Source organism: Melospiza melodia, chromosome W (assembly GCF_035770615.1).
Source record: "Melospiza melodia melodia isolate bMelMel2 chromosome W, bMelMel2.pri, whole genome shotgun sequence".
NCBI lineage: Eukaryota > Metazoa > Chordata > Aves > Passeriformes > Passerellidae > Melospiza > Melospiza melodia.
Genome location: NC_086225.1, coordinates 17828274 through 17850919, shown reverse-complemented (window position 1 = coordinate 17850919; position 22646 = coordinate 17828274). Strand labels below are relative to the sequence as shown.

Here is a 22646-nt window from a genome sequence, read left to right as displayed (position 1 = left end):
ACAACCAGCTTTTGTTTATATCTAGTGGCCCTAACCCCAGTCAGGGAGTGGCTTGACATGACTGGAAAATGTTTTATAACACAGTCCACAACCCCATACACTGATATGAAGCAAAACATAAATAATGACAAATTAGATAATTTCAAAAAGCACAGCCAAAATATTTTGACAGATGCCCTGAGATATGGGAACTAAGAGGTAAGCCATGACCACAATTTGCCAATTCCCCAATGAATATCTTCAGTTGCTACCTGGTGCAAGGGCTTTAGTTGTTCCTGGATTTTCTTAAGGTCAGTCTAAATGCATAGATTTTGGCTGACACAGACATAGCAGGTAGTATTTACTAATGTGCAAATCCCACTTTGTCAAGTACTCTGAAGCTAGTGGTTTTGAACAGTAGCCTGTGGTACTTGAGCAACTTCTTGCTGCAGTGCTTGGATGGCATCAATTGTTACATTTTCTATATTTTCCAGAGTAGCAGAGAGATTGATGATTGCTTTCTCCAGCTCAGAGACCCCTAGACAAGGAAGTTCAGGGAAGATGGTGAAATATGCATGCTCATTCTACTAAAGGGTTAAAACCACACCAGTGTCACAGGGCATCAGGATATTTATGGACATGAGTCCTGAAGAGGTTTACTTCAACATGCATTGCAGACACGATTAGTCTGGGTGCGTAGACCTCCTCTCTCTCCATGGGAGCATTGTCATGGCACAGCTGCTGCACAGCCAGTATAGGCCAGGGGCACCTATTTTGATAAGGTCACAGCAGCAAGTGGTGTCTTTCAGGCAATTGTCAATATTGGCATGGTAGGTTTGCATGGTGTAAGATGAATCCTGTTGCATGGTTTGTTATTGTTCATGGGACAGATGATAGCCCATAAAGTTTTGGAGGGCATAGAATTCTGATCCATGATTTACCAAAGTGGCAGTCAGTAGTCAGTTTTTGAGAGACTAGCCTAAATAGAGTAATATCTAACAAAGATTTTTCATGCACAGCCCCACAATTCCACCAATACCAGCATTCCTACCGCAGGAAAACCTTGGTTCACAGATGCAGTATGCTATGTACAAATCCAACAATCAGTTCCCTTCCTGACATTCACCGTCAGCTGAGAGAATTAGCAAGTTAGGATACCAACCGACAAGGTTCTGGTGTACCTCTTGGGGAAAAGTAGCTTGAAAGATGCTCTGCAAAAAAGGACCTGGGGGTGTTGGTCAACAGTTGGCTGAATATGGGCCAGAAGTGTACCCAGGTGGCCAAGAAGGCCAATGTCATCCTGGCTTGTGTCAGTGTCATGGTTTAACTCCAGCCAGCAACCAAGCCCCATGCAGCCACTCTCTCACTCCCCCACCAGTGGCATCTGGGAGAGAATCAGAAGGGTAAAAGCCAGAAAACTCATGGGTTGAGATAAAGACAGTTTAATAGAGAAAGCAAAAGCCATGCACACAAGTAAAGCAAAACAAGGAATTAACTGCTTCCCGTGGGCTGGCAGATGTTCAGCCATCTCCAGGAGAGCAGGGCCCCATCACACATAATGGTTACTTGGGAAGACAAATGCCATCACTCCAAATATCCCCCCCTTTCTCCTTCTTCCTCCCACTTTATATACTGAGAATGATGTCATATGGTCAGGAATATCCATTTAGTCAATTTGTGCCACCTGTCCCGGCTGTGTCTCCTCCCAACCTACCATGCACCCCCAACTTCCTTGCCAGCATGGCAATACAAAAGCAGAAAAGGCCTTGGCTCTGTGTGTGCCCTGCTCAGCAACAGCAAAAACATCTCTATATTATCAACCCTGTGTTCAGCACAAATCCAAAACACAGCCCCATACCAGCCACTGGGAAGAAAATTACCTCTAGCCCAGCCAAAACCGTCACAATCAGAAATAGCGGGGCCAGCAGGACTAGGGCAGTGATCATTCTCCTGTACTTGGCACTGGTGAGGCTGCACCTTGAGTACTGCATGCAGTTTTGAGCCCCTCACAACAAGAAAGACACTGAGGTGCTGGAGCGTGTCCAGAAAAGGGCAATGAAGCTAGTGAAGGGTCTGGAACCCAAGTCTTATAAGGAGCTGCTGAGGGAGCTGGGGATGTTTAGTTTGGACAAAAGGAGGCTCAGATGAGAACTTATTGCTCTCTACAGCTACATGGAATGAGGTCGTAGGGAGGTGGATATCAGTCTGTTGTCCCATGTAAGAAGCAATAGAACAAGAGGAAATGGCTTGAAGTTGCACCAGGGGAGGTTTAGATTTGACATTAGGAAAAAAATTATACATCAAAGGGGTTGTAAAGCATTGGAACATCGTACCAAGAGAAGTGGTTGAGTCAGCATCCCTGGCAGTATTTAAAAGATGTATAGGCATGGTGCTTAAGGACATGGTTTAGTGGTGGACTTGACAGTGCTGGGTTAATGGTTGGACATGATGATCTTTGAGGTCTTTTCCAATCTAAATGATTCTATGATTCTATGACTATCCTTAAGAACAGTATCTACAGCATATTCAAAAGAGGGGCATGCTTGGAATAACCAACAAGAGTACAAGTAAAACAACTACAGTAAACAGCAATATAGCAGGAGGATTTTTCCAGATTGTTGTGGTTGAGATGAAGACAGTTTAATAGGTAAAGCAAAAGCTGTGCACACCAGCAAAGTAAAATAAGAAATTCATTCACTACTTCCCATTGATGGGCATATGTTTAGCCATTTCCAGAAAAGCAGGGTTCCATCATGTGTTAACAGTTACTTGGGAAGACAAATGTCAATACTGAATGTTCCCCATCCCTCTCCCCTCATCCTTCCCATATATTCTTGTCCACCTCAGCCTACTTACTGGCAGGGCAGTGTGAGAAGCAGAATAGGCCATGATGTTGAAAAAGCACTGTTCAGAAATTAACTCTATCCCAGCCAGAACCAGTACACATATCAGTCTGTACATCCAGGATGGTCCAGTAATTGGGCTGAGTGAATGGCTCCTGTCTCATTATGGATCTTATCACTTCCAGAAATGCAAAATCATTTTTATGACAGACCAAAGGGGCAGTATGTGGATCCAATGACTGCCAACCTGTCAGCCTCAGTTCCATGCCCAGGAAAATGATAGAACAGAACCTCTGAGAAGCTATGCTGAGGCACGTGGAAGACAGGGAGGTGATTCGAGACAGCCAGCACGGCTTCACTAAGGGCAAGTCCTGTCTGACCAACTCAGTGGCCTTCTGTGATGGAGTGACTACAGCAGTGGACAAGAGAATAGCTACAGATGTCATCTATCTGAAGTTCTGTAAGGCTTTTGACAGTGCCCCACAACATCCTTCTCCCTAAATTGGAGATACATGGATTTGATGTCTCATTTATTTATTGGATGAGGAATTGGCTAGATGGTTGCATCCAGAAGGTAGTGGTGAACAGCTCAATGTCCAGATATAGACCAGTGGCAACTAGTGTCCCTCAGGGGCTGTACTGGGACCAGTGCTGTTTAATATCTTCACTAATCATATAGACAAAGGGATGGAGTGCAACCTCAGCAAGTTTGCAGATGACAAAGCTGAGTGGTGAGGAACGGGATGCCATCCAGAGGGACCTGGACAAGCTCAAGAACTGGGACCATATAAACCTCATGAAGTTCATCAAGGCCAAATGCAAGGGCCTGCACCTGGTTTGGAGCAAATATAAGGCCCCAAAAGCTCACTTGATGAGCCTCTTAAAAGGGCTTACGGTTTTTCATGCACTCTGAGTTAGATGTACAGAAAAAATACTGACAAAATATCCTCAAAAGGCCAAAACAGCAACAACAATATTTACTGGCAGCATCAGAAAATCAGAGAACTTTGTCAAAAGTTTAAAGCAGCATTCAATCAGCATAAAACATTTCACAAAACATTAACTTAGTCCATTCGATGCAGCAGACTCCAAGCCCATTGGATTTTAAGTTACTCAAAACTCTGAGAAGAAGGAATTAGAAGAAGAAGGAGAAAGAGAGAAAGACAGAAAAGATATAGAAAATAACAAGTATAGCTTCCCCTCCTGGTTCCAGTGGTATTCAACTGATAGAAATCCCAAGAGGAGGTAGAGTTAAGACATATGCTTAACTGCTATGAAAGTCTGTCAGCCACTGAGAAGCCTTGAGCCAGCTCCAGCTGCACATTTCTGTACATTAACTATTCACAAATTTTTGTCTTTAGCCTTTTCACTCTCTACAGCTATCTGAAAGGTGGTTGTAGTCGGATGGATGTTGGTCTCTTTTTCCAGGCAACAACTGACAGAATGAGAAGACAGAGTCTTAAGCTGCACCAAGGGAAATTTAGGCTGGATGTTAGGAAAAAGTTTTTTATGGAAAGAGTGATAAAGTACTGGAATCATCTGCCAGGGGAGGTGATGAAGTCACCATCCCTGGATGTGTTAAAAAAAGATTGGATGTGGCACTCAGTGCCATGGTTTAGTTCAGGTGGTATTAGGGCATGGGTGGATCTTGATGATCTTCAAGGTCTCTTCCAATCTAGTGATTCTGTGATTTTCCATTGCAGCTGAAATAGGCTTTTGCTGAAAGCAATTTTGTGAGGTAGAGCTGGCTCATAAAATCAGAGCTAGAAATTGAACGAGGTATTAAATATTGCCTGCTCCCCACTGCTCCTGTCCTCTCTGCAGAGCCATACTGTCTTGCTTGGTTTTGGCAAGGCTTCCTTCACATTGCATCTAAGGTCAGATCCCCAATAGAGGCCTTTCCCTATATTCCTTGTTATCCCATCTGTATTTCTAGAACTAGTTCATGTTTCTTCAGCTGTACAAACAGGTATTTAATGTGTTTGTAGGAAACAGTTTTCCCTTGGAGATTAGTTTAGCACTGGAAAAGGGAACCCAGGGAGGTGGTGAAATCTCCATTCTTGGAGGACTTACCTAGACAAAGCAATGACTGCCTTGGCCTTGTGTTGCTAATAACTATACTTGAGTGAAAGGCTGGACTAGATGGACTTCAGAGGTTAATTTCAGCTCACACTTCTGATATAATATTCTAAGGTTATTTCAGTGGTATTTCAGTGAGATATGTGTGAGTACTTACAGATGTTTACATTTCACTAGATTAATTATTTGACCGTTGGTTGTTCAGTGGTAACTAATGGTCTCAGCAATGCATCAGTATACTTGCTACAGTCATGCTCTTTATGTTCTCTTAGGTTATAAAAATAACTGCTCTCATCTAACTGTGGTGTTTTACCATTGATAAACCTAACCCTTACTCTGAAGCTACCCATGTAGTCAAACTCTACATTGGGTAGGACCAGTGGTATTGTATGATAACTCTGATTCTGGAAATAAACTGTAAATTCCTGCTCCTAATGTTATAATGAGTAATTTATGGTGAAATGAAGGGAAAATTCTCCAAATGTAAGTGCCTCAGTATCTTAGTGCAAAGAATGTAGGAGGTTCCCTCTTGGGAAGAGCTATTCAGCAACAGATGTGCATATGATGAAATTTTCCTACTCAATTCCTAACAGACCACCTTACAATACAATTTCCCTCTTATGTCTAATGATAAGCAAAGGATCAGTTTTGCAGAAATACATACATATTTACAGTTAAATTTAGACTTAAGTACTTTGCTGAATCACAGAATGCTTGAAGTGGGAAGGGGCATCTCGAGATGATATAGTCCAACCTGCCTGTTTAAGCAAGGTCAGCTAAAGCAGGTTGCCCAAGAATAATAATAAGACATTCATAACAGTAAGAAATTAATTCTCCTAATATTTATCTGGTAGGCTTAAATTGAATATTTATCAGCTACCACAAAATAAATTTACTGCACTTGTTTCTCATTGTAAATATGAGTGACAAGTTTAACAGTTTATAAAGTCATACAAATTGTAATATTTTCATTAAAAGTCCACTACTTTCTATTAGTATTCTATCAGTATTTAAGCTATAACATTTCATCTCTTTGCTTCTTTATTATGCCTCCACTTTCTTTTAAACTTTCTGATTCTATCAAACTACAAAAAGCAAGAGGTTTTATTCATGTGAGCCTTTAAATAGAAACAAGAGGCTAATACTTTTTCACAATCAAACATTTTAAATTCAAGTTTACAGTGATGGCTTTTGGGACAGTTTTTTAAAAGTGCTTAGAGTTTAATATGTGTTTAACAAAATCCTGTCTACCTTCCTTATAACAACAAGGAAAGGGAAAAAGCCTGATAAATATTTTTATATACTTCTGAAGGAGGGGCTCAGTTTTGGAAAGACCACCCACCCAAAGGTGGCAATTGCAGGGACAGAATGGAAGATCTAAATTCTACAGGATTGTCCTGGTTTAGGGCAAATTTTGGGAGGAAACTTCCGAATGGGGTCTCTCTAGAAAGCAAAACTCAAGCGGCCCCTCTCTCTACTGGTTTGGGAAAAGATTTCCTTGGAGAAAAGTGAAAAAAACTGTTTCTTTAACAAGCAAAGTACTCACAAGCATAAAAATTAATAATACTAAACAATAAAACTTCTTGCTGTTTTGAAGAGATAGAAAATTCAGAAAGTCCTTGTCGTGGAATGTAGCTCAGCTCTTTTAGTGTCTCATCAGTCTCTCTGTGCTGGAAAGTGCCACGGCCCAGGCCTGGTGGGCCACAGGTGCGAGCTCCTGGTGCTCTTTTGGGTTTTTAGTCTACAGCACGTTCAAACAATTTCAAGAAAAAGGAAAAACTACAGTCCAGGGAACTTCTCTGCCTCAGTTAGCAAAAAAAAAAAAAAATAGCTATAAAGCAAAATAAAGCAAAGGAGATCCTCTCCCACTCTCTGTCTGTGCTGCAGACAACACAGTCTGTGAGAAGGATGTGGGGGAGCAAGTGCAGTTTCTGATAACAAATTCTGCACTTCTTTTCTCCCCCTTGGCTCTTTGAACTAGTCTTAAAGGTGCAGAACTTCATATCTAGCATAAACAGAATAGATGATTGGGGATCCAAGCATCATAAAGTCACCCTAGGACATTTCACTTTTTCACTTCTTATCCTTATGTCGTCAGCTTACTACTAAAACTAATATATATATATATATATATATATATGCAGCATACAGCTATATACAGACAATGGTAGTGATATTCATCAAACAGTAATATTTACACATGGTTCTTACTCCACAATTAGATCTTCCTGAGGTACACACTGTGTTGTTCTGTCTTTCTGCATTATCTACTATGTGCAACCTGGTCCCTGAGCAAAGACAGCCCCAGTCTCCGTTCTCGGCCTGTTGTCTCTGCCTGGTTAGGCTTAGGATGGCCTTGAGGCAGCCCGCACTCCAAAGGACAAAAGCAGTCTTCAGATTTTTCGGTCTTCAATATTGTTTATTAATTCTTATCTACAAAGTTGTCTCCCAGCCTGACAGAGGTCCACACAGCAAGACAGCCATGGGCACACTGACCTCCCTCTGGGCGGTCATCTATTTTTATACCAAAAACTACGTATATTTACCTTTACCTTCCATACGTATATTTACCTTTACTTTCCAATACCTTTTACCCTTATTAACAAGTGCACATTTAGTGTGAACCAATCTCAAAGTGCCACCATCACCATCAAAGATGGATGACAAGAAGGAGAAGAAGAAGGACAGGACACACCCTAATTCCTCCATCTTGTCTCCTAAAACACCCCTGTACCAAGATTCCAAAACCTGTGTTTTCATCCTGTAATTAATCAATCCCTTCACCACTTATCCCCAAGTGATCCTCTCATCCTCACACAGGTGTCACATCCCGTGCAGGGTCAAAGTCTAACCACCAAGCACTTCTGGCAACATTCCAGGATTTCCGAGCCCCCCAAGGGTTATCTCGGCAACTCTGGACATCAGGAGTGATGTGCTGAGTTCCCACACCACAGATCAGTTTGTCTGTACTCGAAGCAGAACTGATTTAAACTGTTTTCCCTGATAAACTTTTGACATATCACTGGGACCTTGTCTCTGTCTACTGTATATAGGGGCTCAGATTGGGCAGGGCTTGCTTAGTTGGTGGAACTTTAGGTGTTATCTAACCAGGTGGCCTTTGATAGATGCTGCTCCTAATTTTTGAATGATCCTCCACCCAATGCTTTCAAGGTGGTTTTTAACAGTCCATTGTACTTCTCTACTTTGCTTGCAGCTGGTGCATGGTAGGGGATATGGTATACTCACTCAATGCTATGTTCTTTAGCCTAGGTGTTGATAAGGCTGTTCTTGAAATGAGTCTTGTTGTCTGACTCAGTCCTCTCAGGCGTACCATGCCTCCAAAGGACTTGCTTTTCAGACCTAAGATAGTGTTATGGGCCATAGCGTGAGGCATAGGGTAGGTTTCTAACTATCTAGTGGTGGCTTCTATTATTGTGAGCACATGGCGTGTTTGGGGCAGTGTGATGTAGTCAATCTGCTAGGCCTTTCTATACTTATATTTGGACTACTGACTATTATACCATAGGGGTTTCAACTGCTTGGCTCGCTTGATCACAGCATACATCTCACAGTCATGGATAACTTGAGAAATACTGTCTATGGTTAAATCTACTTTTCGGTCTTGTGGTTACTTATAGGTGGCATCTCTACCCTGATGGCCTGAGGCATCATGACCCTATCGAGCTAGGAACAACTCTTTCTTGTGTTGCTAATCTATCTTTGATAACTTCTATCTTTGCAGACTGATCTACTTGTTATTTCAGTCCTCTTCATTATCTCTGTTCTTGGGGACATGGGCATCTACATGGTGGACTTTCACAGATAGTTTTTCTACTCTGGTAGTGATGTCTTTCTACTCTTCAGCAGCCTAAATTGGTTTTCTCTTATGCTGCTAATTAGTTTTTTTCTACTTCTCCAGCCATCCCTACAGAGCATTGGCTACTATCTATGAATCCGTGTAGAGGTAGACCTTTGGCCACTTCCCTCTTTCAGCAATGTTTAGGGTCAGTTGAATGGCTTGATCTACTTTTTCTTCTAGTAGCTTCTGCAACCTGTCATGTTGGGCTTTATATGGCTGCTTTGTATTTTTGTTTTATCTCTACGATGGGACAAGAACGATCAGTAAAAAGAGCATATCGTGTTTCTTCTGTTGGCAGTTGGTTGTATCGTGGAGCTTTTTCACCACATTACTTGTTTTTGTTCTTCATCAGTGAGACTAAAGTTGTCATTTTTAGGCTAATTTGCAATTATCTTTAAAATCTCAGGGTGATTCAGTTTTCTATTATGGGGACATTGTGTGATGAGAGCAATCTACTTGCTCCATGTCGCATTGGTGGCATGGTGGGTAGAGGGAATTTTTGCATTAAGCATCTACCCCAGCACTGGTAGTCAGGGTATGAGGAGGAGTTGTGCTTCAGTGGATATTACTTCTGAGGCGGCTTGGACTCTTATAGGCTGCTAAGATTTTTTTTCTGTTGGAGTGTAGCTGGGTCCAGACCTTTTGTAGCTTCAACTCCAGAATCTTAGTGGTCGACCTTGAGTTTTGTTGCAGTGCAAGCTGATCTGTAGTTAGCATTAATCCAGTTATAAATAAGAAATGCAGCCCAGTTCCATGAACTAGCCTCTGGGCTGACTGACAAATGTTCCAACCAATAACAACTCTCCTAAAATGCAAGCATTTGATTGGTTGAGTCTGGGGAGGGAGTGCAGAAACCAGACCAATGTCTGTATAGCACTGGGAGTTTTTGAATTGCCTATAAAAGGTTGTGGGAAACAATAAACCAGGCTGTTTGGCTGATAAAGCATGGGAGGTCTGTTGTGTGTTACGTCTCAAACATACAAACACCAATGCATCAAAGTTTCACCAGGCACCTTCTGCCAAAGGCTCTAGGACAAGCCATTGCTGTTCCCGGCTGCAGAGCAGAGCATGTTCTTCACATCTGGTCCTATCTTGACTGGACCAAGGGCTACGGCATGAGCAATCTGTTTGATCTGGGCAAAGGCTTGTTGCTGTTCAGGGCCCTATTGGAAAGTGTTTTTCTTGTGTGAAACTCGGTAAAGAGGGCTCACAATCTGGCTGTACTCAGGAATATCCATTCTCTAAAATTTTCTGGTGCTTAGGAAAGCTTGCATTTCCTTCTTACTAGTCGGTGGAGACGTTGCTGTGATCTTGTTACTGACATCAGGTAGGAGTCTGACACTGTCTATCTTACTACTTTACTCCCAGGAACTGGATTTTTCGAGCAGTTCCTTTAACTTTACTCTTCATGATGGTGAAACTGGCTTTTAGGAGAATCTGGATGATTTTCTCTCCTTTCTCAAACACCTCTGCTTCCATGTTCTCCCACACAATGATGTCATCAATATACTGTAGGTGTTCTGGAGCCTCACCCTTTTCTAGTGCAGTCTGGATTAGTCCATGGCAGATGGTAGGACTGTGCTTCTCCTCCTGGGGCAGTCAGTTCTAGGTGTACTGCACTCCCCTCCAGGTGAAGGCAAACTAAAGCCTGCACTCTGCTGCCAGAGAAATGGAGAAAAATGCATTGGCAATATCAATAGTGGCATGCCACTTTGCTGTCTTGGACTCCAGCTCATACTGGAGCTCTAACATGCCCGGCACAGCAGCACTCAGTGGTGGAGTCACTTCATTCAATGCACAGTAGTCCACCATCAATCTCCATTTTCCTTCAGATTTGCGCACAGGCCAAATGGGGCTGTTGAAGGGTGAGTGGGTTTTGCTGACCACCCCATGGCTCTCCAGCTCTCGGATCATCTTATGGATGGGGATCACAGCATCTCGAGTGGTTCTATACTGTCGGCGATGCACTGTGAAAGTGGCAATTGGTACTTGTTGCTTTTCCCCCTTCAGAAGTCTTACTGCAGATGGGTTCTCTGATAGGCCAGGCAAGGTGTTTAATTGCTTAACACCCTCTGTCTCTACAGCAGCTATCCTAAATGCCCACCTGAGTCCTTTTGGGTCTTTAAAATACCCACTTCAGAGGAAGTCTATGCCCAAAATGCATGGCTCCTCTGGGCCAATCACAATAGGGTGTTTCTTCTACTGATTTCTAGTCAGGCTTACATCAGCTTCTACTAAAGTAAAATCTTGTGACCCTCTTGTCACGCCAGCAATAGAAGCAGATTCTGCCTCCACATGTCTCGATGGGATTAATGTGCACTGCACACCAGTGTTGACCAAGGCCTCATATTTTTGTGGTTCAGATGTTCCAGGCTAATGAATCTACACATTTAAAAAAACATGCTTTTCCCTAGCCTCTACCTGGCTCGAGGCAGGACCCCTCTAAACCTGACTATCCTTCTTTCTCTGGACATATGCCTTGGAGGTTCCTTTAAGGAGATTGGACATGTCATCATCATATCTGGCAGTCCGGCTATGGGCTACTGGAGCTGCTTCTTTTTTGTTGGAACTTCCTCTCTCAGTCTTGTTGTCTTTTAATTCAAACACCCATTGTGCCAGAGCAGTAGTATATTTTCTATCCCATCTCCTCATATTTTTTCTACAATCACACAGGAAGAACTACAGCTCAGCTCATGGAGTGTACCTTCTCCCCCTATCTGGGGGATGTCTTCATTTGGTACTAGAACTTCTGATATGTACTGCCGAGATTTGGAGAAAGCCCTCTTTAATTTCTTCTCTGAGTTTCTTGTGATTCTCTTTCATCTTATCTTCTAACTAACTAATAATAGATTCATCAGGTCATTGAGTGTAATCTTTTCTTAGGCCAAGAAGTTCCTTCAGGCAAAAGGACCTAATAGCGACTTCTGATTTTGTGTCAGTTGCTTTGACTTTTGATTTTGTGTCAGGAAGTGGCTTTGACAGTCTTTCCCCCGGATCATCATTGTCTACTGGCCAATTGGTTTTGGTTGTGTGCTTTTTTCCTGCCGCGACTGCCAGTGGCTTAGGTTCACTGTCTGGTTTAGCTGCTGGCTTAGGCTCACTGTCTGGTTTAGCTACAACCTAAGTGACTGGGGTGTTGGCTGCAGCCTGAGTGACTGGGATAGCTACTGATATATCTCCCTGCCCCCCCTGCCTCCATCTGCTGCCCTACAGTATCTAGCAGCATGCGATAAGCATGTGCCAGGGCTCAGCTTATTGCAATGATCTTTTTCTCCTTAGAGTCATCATGGCAGTTCTCTTCCAGGTATTTCCCCACCTCATCTGGGTTCTGAATTTGTTCATGTGAAAATTCCCAGCCTGGAGCATCAGAAAATTCCTTTGGAGATCAGAAAATTCCTTCAGGATTCCGCCCATTCTCTCCGATTCTCCACACTACTCAGGATTTTTTACTCTTGGGTCTACTCCTGGGTCAGGAGTCTCATCAGCCCCTCTGGAAATCTCAGCCCTCACTCTAGACAAGCTTCAAACTATGTAGAGGAAGTCTACTAGATTAAATACCAGGAAGGTGGTCTCTTTAACATTCAGGGGGAACTGAACATTCTCCAAAAGTGACGTAACAGATTCAAAGGAGAAGAAGGAAAGGAAAGGTTGAAAAGCCTCATCTTCTGCTCCTCTTCTAACAAACTGTGTGCAATTACTAATAAATTCTTAAAACATGCTACTGGAACTGGGATGCAGGGTAGGATGAAGAAACCATAAACTATATATATCTGGAACAAACTATAGCACTTTTGTAAATTTCCTATAAATCATTATCACCATGCCCAGCAAAATAGCTATTCTAATCCATGCCCCTCTACTGTAAAAACTCCGTGTTAGGGACAATACTGGAGCTATCTCTGGATTAGAAAATAAGCCTAGGGACCAGAAAGGTATTAAAACCTCAAAAAAGCCTAGGGACCAGAAACACATGAAGTCTTACACCCACAGCACTATGAATTAAAGCAACATGGCTATTGACTGCTTTATCTCAATACAGAGTAAATACAACTAAAATGCAATTAGTACAGTTTTTTACAAGAAAGACATTGAGGTGCTGTTGCACATCCAAAGAAGAGTAAGGAAGCTGATGAAACATCTGGAACATAAGTCCTATGAGGAGTAGCTGAGCATAATGAGTGTTTTTGGTGTGGAGAATAGAAGGCTCAGGGGAGACCTTATTGCTCTCTACAAGCGTTTGAAAGGAGGTTTTAACAGTGTCAGTCTCTTGTCCGATGTAGCAATTGACAGAACAAGCAGAAATGGCCACAAGTTGCACCAGGGGAGGTTCAGGTTGGATATTAGGAAATAATTTTTCACTGAAAGGATTATAAAGAATTTGAACAGGTTACCCAGGGAAGTGGTTGAGTCACCATCCCTTGAGGGTATTTAAAAGATGTGCAGATGTGGCACTTAGGGACATGGTTTAGTGGTAGACTTGGTAGTGTTAGGTTAATGGTTGGACGTGATAATCTTTTAGGCCTTTTCCAACTTAAACAATTTTATGATTCTATGTCTCAGCAACATCAGAATCTGCAAGATTCACTTTGATTTTGTTCTCTAGAAGCCTGTGTGAGGACTTAAAGAGTGCAATTACATGTCTTAAAACACTATTCCCATAAGATAAGCCACTACAACAGGAACTTGAGATAAGCACGGATGGCAAAAAGGAAGGCACTAATTCCAGGCTTAAACAGAGGTGAAGGTTTGGAATTAGCACACCGGACAAAATTCCACTGTGCAGACTGTGGGAAAGGAAACCACTACTTACACCCATGCCAGTCCAAGTTGTGGGAACATCTGCGACCACCCCTTGGATACCTGGAACTTGGACTGTATACAGGTGGTACCTCCAGTAAAATGACTCTGGGACCCCCACCACCGAAGACCAGGGTGAAGAATGCTGCAGGAATCCACATGGTGGTGGTATCTTTTGCTTAATTTCTTTCTCACTCTCTCTCCCCCCCTGCTCTCTTTCTATTTCTTTCTCTCTACCTCACATTTACTGTTAAATAAAATCTGTACTATTGACTTTGGCATATGGTCTTGTTTGCACATTCATTTGAGCAGAGGCATCTCTCATTAATCAGATCATAACAGCCTGTTTGATGGTGAAACTGTTGTTTTCAGGAGGCATCTCCTAAAAAAAGCTTCTGCAGTAGCTAATCACGTCTGCCTTAGAATTTTCAAATAATAAAGAAGTAGAGTTAATTCCTGGTTCTGAACTCTGTTCTGACTCTGTATTAACTACGTGTCAGCCTAACAGTTCTTCACAATTGTATTGAACCACACAGAATTTTACAGTGTCAGGAAGCCCTTGCAAACAGAACTGTATGCTTCACTTATTTAAATTTCCACTATCACACAAAATGCTTTGCAGGAGCAATTAAACAAGGCTTAAGTAAAGGCTAACTTGATGTTAGAAACAAATATACCATTTGTAAGATTTTATGTCATAAGCCTTTGATTTGGGCAAATATTCTCAGGTTATCAATGAGTAAATTCTAAATTTACCCGGAAATATTTTAATGTCAATCTCTTTCAAAAAATTAAGGATTACATGCATTTAAAATTCAGAAAATTCATATAAAATAAATAAGGTTCTTGAAACTTGGTTATTATATCTTGTTGTACATTTATCTCTGCCTTGAACCACATGCATTTCAGTGCCCATGAATTTGTTGACTGATCATAACTGTGCATAATCAGTATTTACAACAGTACCTGTTACAGCTATTGTGTCCATGACCTGTGTTCTAAAGAATAATCATGCTTGAGTCATTGAGTTTGCAAAAGGAAACTGCCTGCATATTTAATACACCACATACCTATGAATTGTAAATGAATCAGTTAAATCTTACATTTTGGTATGAAAGTGGAAAACATGAAATTGATATGTTTATCAACCAAAATGGAATTGCATTGATTGATTAAAAAAAAAAGTTATTTTCACAAATGCATAAATGTATCTCTTTTATTTTTAAATTCCAGAATCGAATGGAAGAGAGCAAAGCCCTCTTTAGGACAATTATCACATATCCATGGTTCCAGAATTCTTCGGTCATTCTGTTCTTAAATAAAAAAGATCTTTTAGAGGAGAAAATTATGTACTCCCATTTAGTTGATTATTTCCCAGAGTATGATGGTAAGTATATTGCCACCAGAGCTCATACTCCATTTAAATTGCAGTAGTGACCAAATGTAATAACGTTGCCAATATTTTGCTTGGAGGTTCTTAGGACAAAGATAATCACCCATTCTTCATTAAATCCATTTTCTTCTTTATAAATTGTACTAAGTACACCAAATGGTTAGTTTGTATTTGAATGACTTACTGGTCATGTTTTTTTAAAAATTATATGAGAAGGAAAATATTATTAAGAATAACAGTTTTTAATGCTTCAAATTTTTAAAGTCACTGAAGTCTTGTGGAATTTTCTAGATTGCTAGGAATTCATCTTATACCTCCATTAATAGTGGACAAAACGGCAGTACCTTTCGTGCCAAATTATTGATTCTAGATGAGTAACATCATATTTGCAATGGACCTTATTCTGTCCTTGTTCATAAGTTGGGGTGAGGATTTGAACTGAAATATAAAGCTAAAATTATATAAAAATACATTTTTCATTCTACTCAACATCTCACATACTCTTTTATAATTGGGTTTGTGTTTTGTTGCTTTTTTGTTTAAGGCTGGAAATCTGTATACAAGTCATAAATTCTCTGTGGTTCTCAGATAAACCAATATCACTTCTCCCACCCTTTTATTGTACCATTTCTTCTTTGTTTCCATTATTTTAATTTTATGTTTCTTATGTGAAATTTAATGTGCTTGTCCCTGAAAACATTATGTGGAACAAACAGCTGTTTCCAAAGAAGCTGTACTTTGAGAAAGTTCTCCTGAGGTGAAAACCTACATATTCAAAGGTAACTGAGTAGAGGTTTTGGCAACAGAGAAAAAAATCATATTCAAATAATAACATCTCTTTTGTCACACCAGAGAGTGAAAAGCAGATTCAAAAGCGACAAAAGAAATTAAATCTCTCATTTTCAAAACAAGACAGTTATAGAAGGAAAAAGTTTCATGTTTTTCCTCTTTGAGAGGAAAGGATGTGTTCACAATGAACAGCCTGCAGGATCAGGCCATACTTAATTATGAATCAGTGTAAGTTTAGTTTGATAGTACTAAACAGAAGATAACTGAAAGTTAAATAGAATATATTCTTGTATTTTCATGTTAGAAGTGTGACAGGTGCCTTAGATGACATCCTGCAGGTGAGAAGGCTATACGGGCCCTTTTGTTATGATCACTCAAGTAGAGGTAAACCTGTGTTAAATTCTTGTTCAGAGAAACCAGACAAAAATTCATACATAAGAGTTGACATTGGAAGGGAGCTCTGAAGATCATCGAGTCCAACCTTTCTGCTCAAACAAGGTCATCCAGTGACTGCTTCACAGGTATATGTCCAGATGGCTTTTGAATATCTCCAAGGAAGGAGACTCTACAACATTTTTGGGCAACCTGTCCCAATGCTCAGTCACCCTCACAGTAAAAAAGGAGTTTCTGATGTTAAAATGGAAACTCCTGTGTTTCTTGTTCTGTAACTGGGCACCATCCACAAGAGCATGGCTTCATCTTCTTTGCATGCTTCCTTCAGGTATTTGTACACATTAATAAGATCTCTATCTGAGCCTTCTTTTCTCTAGGTTAAACAGTCCCAGGTTTCTCAGCCTTTTATCCAGTCCTTTAATCATCTTTGTGGCCTTTGGCTAGACTCTCTCCAGTATGCCCTTGTCTTCTTATACTGAGGAGCCAAGAACTGGACACAGAACTCCAGGTGTGGACTCATCAGTGCTGATTAGAGGGGAAGGATCACATCCCTCGACCTGATGGCAACATTCCTCCTAATGCAGCCCAGGATACCATTTGCCTTCTTTTTGCCAAGGGCACACTGATGGTTCATGTTCAACCTAGTATCCACCAGGACCCTCAGGTGCCTTTTCTGCCAATCTGCTTTCTAGTTGGGTGGCCCCCAGTATATATTAGTGCCTAGGTTTGTTACTCTTCAGGTGCAGGACTTGACACTTTCCCTTGTTCAATTTCATGAGGTTCCTGTCAGCCCATTTGTCCAGCCTGTTAAGGTCCCTTTGGATGGAGCCACTCCTCCCAGTTTTGTGTCACCAACAAATTTGCTGAGGGTACACTCTGCTTCCTTATTCAGATCATTAAAGATGTAAATAGGATTGCATCCAGTATTGGCTACTGGGGTACTCCACTAGTTACTGTCATCCAACTAGACAATATCCACTGCTCTCCCCTCATCTACTAGGCCAGTCATTTCAACATAGAGGGTTGTCAGATTTTCAATCAGTCAGCTCAGAGAAACCTTCTTCCTCTTCTCCTTTACCATGGGTAAGGGAAACAAAAAGGTTATGGACAATTAGGGCCATAGCAAGTAGGCCAGACCTGAAAGTCATTTAAGTATCTAATTCTGCAGATCTTGCTGAACTTAACCCCTTAGAGAAGGTTATGGTTTAATTTGATTTCTTTTGGTGGAAAGATGGGGTGGATGACTTGTGGTTTACTCCCATCTGGCAACTTAGTATCACACAGTTGCTTACTCATTTCTCCGTGCCTGGGGAGAAGAATCAGAAAAAAGGCAGAATCCATGGTTTGAAATAAAAACAGTTTAATAATTGAAGTAAAATATAGTCATAATACTAATGACAACAATAACAATAATAATAGTAATGAAAAGGACAGAATAAAAACAGTTGATGTACAATAAAAGCAATTAGTGCATAATATAATTGCTCACCACCCCACTGACTAACGCCCATCCCATTCCTAAGCAATGATTGGCCCCTTCTGGCTAACTTCTTACAGTTTATATACTGGGCATGATGTTTTATGGTGTGGAATATCCCTTTGGCTACTTCAGGTCAGTTGTCCCAGCTGTGGTCCCTCCCAACTTCTTGTGCACTTCCTCACTGGCGGAGCATGAGACACTAAAAAGGCCTTGACTCAGAGTAAGCACTGCTCAGCAGCAACCAAAACATCAGTGTGTTATCAGCATTATTCTCATACTGAATCTAAAACACAGCACTGTACCAATGTAGTGATTTTACCTTGGCTAGATGCCAGGTGCCCACCAAGCCACTCTATCACTCCCCAGTGGGACAGGGCACAGAAAATAAGATGGAAAGCAACTAGTCGGTTGAGATAAAGCAGTTTACTAAAGCAAAATAAAAGTGAAAGTTTGAGTGCACATAAGCAATGGGAAAAGTGAATCTTTACTTCCCATCAGTGAGCGATGTTCAGCCACTTCCCAGGAAGCAGGGCTTCAGCATGTGTGGCAGTGGCTCCAGAAGGCAAACATTGTAGAATAATGAATGCCCCCTGTTCCTCTTCTCTCCCTTAGTTTTTATATCTGAGCTGACATTATGTGGTATGAAATATCTCTTTGGTTACTTTGGGTCAGCTGGCTTGGTTGTGTCCCCTCCCATGATCTTGCCCACTCACAGCCCCTTGATGAGGGTAAGGAATGTTAGAGGGACAGTGCTGCTCAGCAGTAGACAAAACACTGGTGTGTTGTCAACACTCTTCCAGCTACCAATGCAAAGCAAAACACTGTGAGGTCTGCTAAGGCAAAATGAACTCTATCTTAGTCAGACATAATACAACCAGCTACTAAGAAGAAAATTAATTCTATCCCAGCTGAAACCAAGACAGTTGCAAAGTCTTTGGCTTGCACAGGTCACTGTGTCCCTCTCTGCTGTTCCAACACCCTCTTTGGAGATGTTGAAGATGGATGCATTTGGAGGACTTATCAGAATTAGGTATTTTTCAGTCGGATCACTTTTCCCATGTGGGTAGTACAATGGAGAAAGCAGCATTTGTCCTGGTTCAGGGCAAATTTGGGAGAGAAGCCCCAAAGGGGTTCCTCTAGAAAAGCAGATTCAGTTGGCCCCTCCCCCAACCGGTTTGGTAAAAAAAAATCTCCTTAGAGAAAAGTGGAAAAAACTGTTTATAAAACAATAAAACCACTTGCTGCCCTAAAAGAGATGACAAACTCAGAAAAGTCCTCTCCCTGGGTTGCAGCTTGGCTTACTCAGTCTCTTATTAGTCCCTCCGGTGCTGGAAATGCTGCAGCCCAGGCTCCGCCTGGTGGGCCACAGGTGCGAACTGCTGGCGCTCTTCTGGGTGTTCAGTCCAGAGCAGATTTAAACGGGTCCAAAGAAAAGGGACAAAAAACCCCACAGTCCAGGGAACTTCTTTGCCTCAGCTAGCTAAAATAACGAAAACAAAGGAGAGCTCTGTCCTGCTGTTTGTCCACCCAAAGACAACAACAGTCCAGGAGGAGGAATGTGAGTGCAGTGTCTGAAAACAAACTGTGCGCTTCTTCTCTCCCCCCTTCACTCTCTGGAACAAGTCTTAAAGGTGCAAAACTTATTATTCAGCATAAACAGAACAAGATGATTTGGGATAAAAGCATCATGTAGTCAACCCAGGACAGGATCAGAAATGGTAACCAGGATGGCAAACTGGACTGATTAAACCAAGCAGTTGTACTGCACAGTATGTCATAACAACATTGGATGAGAGACTGAGACGTGCTCAAGGGTCAGAGTATCACATGAGGATATGCTTTCAGAGATCATACTAAAAGACCAACTCAAAGACTGGAATGAAGAGCTGGAAGTAAGGAAAAAGACAAAAAGTGACCATGTTTGGAAAGGAAAGAATTCAAAAATATCTATCTGTGGGAGTGCACTCCCCTCCAGAGTCTTCAAAGAAAATAAATGCTGACAATTCCAAGTTAATGTAGCCAAGCTAAATTGTAGTGCTTTTTATACAAAACTTGACTATCATATAGAGAAACCCTTTGAAGATTGCTAAAAAGGGAGCTATGGACAAGAAACCTACTGATTTGTATTAGAATTCTTTTCCAAGATTAGTTAGATTGTAACCATTTAGCATTGTAAATCTAGCATTGGTTCATTCCCTTTTTCTAAATACCTGAGATGGTAAACTTTCTTTTTAATCTCAGTTTTCTGTACTTGAATTCCAGTCTGAAAAAATTGAATTACGTTATGATAACCAGACTTATTATTAGGCAAGCAAAATTTGGATGTGGCCTTTAAATAGTGCTGTAGATTTTAAAAGAGAAACAAAACCTCTCTGTGCCTACCCACTGTAAAAGTGTTTAACAAAATTCTAAGAAGTTGATTAAACCAATAAATGTCTTATTTTTAAGAAATCATTGTCTTTGAAAATGTTGGAGTCTTCTTTACAAATATTTAAACTTCCTAAGAATAAAAAAAAATAATAGGGACATTAACTTTGCTGCTGTTTCTATAGAATATGTGATGAAACTAAAGGCTAGAACCTGTTGTGTTTAGACATTTTAAAAATTTAGAAGTCGTCTTTGCCCTGGTTCAGAGAAATTATTATGTTTACATGTCCTCTACATCTCAGAAAATGTGTAAGTCTGTGTATATGTCTATATATAGACATACATATTCATGTGCATACAAGATATTGTAGAATCACGTTCTCCTTCCACAAGGCTTTGCAACCAATAGATACCAGAAAGTATTTTATCTTTTGTGATGCCATTGTTACATAATTTGTGCATTTATCCAAATTAGAAATGCCTAAATTTGTATTTAAATATTGAAAATAAATTTTGTTTTGCAGGCATTGAAAGTTATGTGGGCACATTCTAACTTCCTAAGTAGAGAATTCATAACCATTGAAGGACAGAACTATATAACAGCTGAGTGCTGGTATTTATACTGTCATATAACAAGACCAGAACTAATGAGGAGATAGGAGGAAGAGGCACAGCAAACATACGTGTTCTGTATAAATTCACATTGCAGAAACAGGAGGACAATGGAATAATGGCCTATGAAAATTGCACTGGAACAGTATATGTATATACAGTATAAGAAAAAATAACTTGTGGCTGATGTTCCTACTTCTGTGCTGCTCTTTTGGCTGTGAACATGAACCAATTCTCACTCCTAAAGATTGGAAGTCATTATTTTGCCTTCTGCCTTATGCAATGCAGAATATGCAGTTTGGTTACATAGACTTCATGCTCTGAGAATTACAGACTTTGCTTAAATTTAATAGAATTGTTATATATCATTTAGATATTTGATTTGTTAGAACATTAAGTTTTGTGATTGAACAGCTTCAACTAGCAAGCATGTATATCTTGCTATCACTAAATGTGGTGGTTTGAAATTGGAATTGATGCCCCGTGTCAGGAAATTGAACCAAACCCGCTACGGTAAAGTAAATTAAATTCCATTGGGGACAGTGTCAAACTAGTTTAAGATGCAACTTGATTATGCTACATTTTAAAAGAATGTGCTGTTTAAATACAGTAGACTGAAAATGGGCCAGATCTGTTAATTTTTTTTTATGAGTATAAAGCAACTAATTATTCTGTTGTTCATTTTGTGGGGTCATCAAGTTCATCTCTCCATTTTTAACACCTTATTGAAGAAAGAAGAAAGCACAAAAAGAACAGCTCTTCTATTATCACCTTCTGGAATTTCCTTCAATTTTCATTTTTTAATGGTCCCCACTGGGAAAACAATAGTATATGGTAGTATTTGTTATTAAATTTTTTCCCTTCCTCTCTTATACAAAGATAACAGAGTGAGTCTTTCTTCTGTTTTCTGCTCCTGAGGTTCCCCTCCTAAGTAAGCTCAAATACTGAATTGACTTTAAGAGAAACTGACTTTTTCTTCTTAATTATCAGGACCACAACGGGATGCACAAGCAGCACGAGAGTTCATCTTGAAGATGTTTGTAGACCTGAATCCAGATAGTGACAAAATTATCTACTCCCACTTCACTTGTGCTACAGACACAGAGAATATACGCTTTGTCTTTGCTGCTGTCAAGGACACAATTCTACAATTAAACCTGAAGGAATACAACTTGGTCTAACTGTACCTAAAAGGTCCTCCAAAACCACCTTTGTGTGATTGAAGATGCACAATAGGGATGGGATTACCTGTGAAAACAAGTTGCATAATACTAATTTATTGCTGGCCTGCACTCTGTGACTGTTCAGAGTTTTTTAGTTGATATTATGATTTTATTTAAACTATATGGAGGAAAACCCAAAATATGCTGAAGTACAGTCACAGTACATTTTCTTATTTTTTAGGCAAAATCTTGCGACTCAGTTGTTTCTAAATTCTCAGTCATACACTCACAAAGGATAACAGGTTTTTGCTATTGCAGCAAAATCAAGCTGGTTTCCTCTTTCCCTGACCTATTGCCTCCCTCCTTCCTTTCCCACTATGTTTGAAAAGTACAATGGCCATTTTACCACTTGAATTCCTTGATAATATATTTTCTGTTGAGTGACTTGGCCAAGAAAATTACTATCATCAGAAGTGAATTTATCAGTCATTCAAATTTTACAGAATGTGCTTTCTCTGAAGGATCAGAAGTATTGATAGCATGATATTTTTTCATTCTTAAAATTAGTGTTCTCATTCTGTCTTCACTTCTGAGACTAGAATATTGGGAATTTGCAAAATAGAAATAGTTGTGTATGGATTTAGAATTTAAACATACTTTCACAGCTCAGAAAGATGCATAGAAGACAGCAATAAAATAATTAAAGACATAAACCTCAGATGTTCATAGAATATAATCGAATCTCTTTTTAATTGCCATGTGCCATTATTTTCTCTTTTCTGTAATCACTAATGACAAGTAGAAATGTCATGGACTCTACATTTTCCCCAGTGACTACAGCCGGAAACAGGGGTAGGGGTTTATTTTTCAGTTGTGTGCATTTTTTCTTAAG

General features: G+C 40.4%; 1 protein-coding gene across 1 annotated transcript in view; it reads left to right on the top strand.

Annotated features, from left to right (window-relative positions):
* LOC134431409 (guanine nucleotide-binding protein G(q) subunit alpha) overlaps window positions 1-21772 on the top strand; it is a 190918-nt gene extending 169146 nt beyond the window's left edge. Inside the window, exons 6-7 of the mRNA XM_063179426.1 lie at window positions 14791-14944; window positions 21582-21772. Coding sequence (XP_063035496.1) covers window positions 14791-14944; window positions 21582-21772 — 345 coding nt within the window. The remainder of the gene's footprint in view (window positions 1-14790; window positions 14945-21581) is intronic.
* The last annotated feature ends 874 nt before the right edge of the window (window positions 21773-22646 follow it).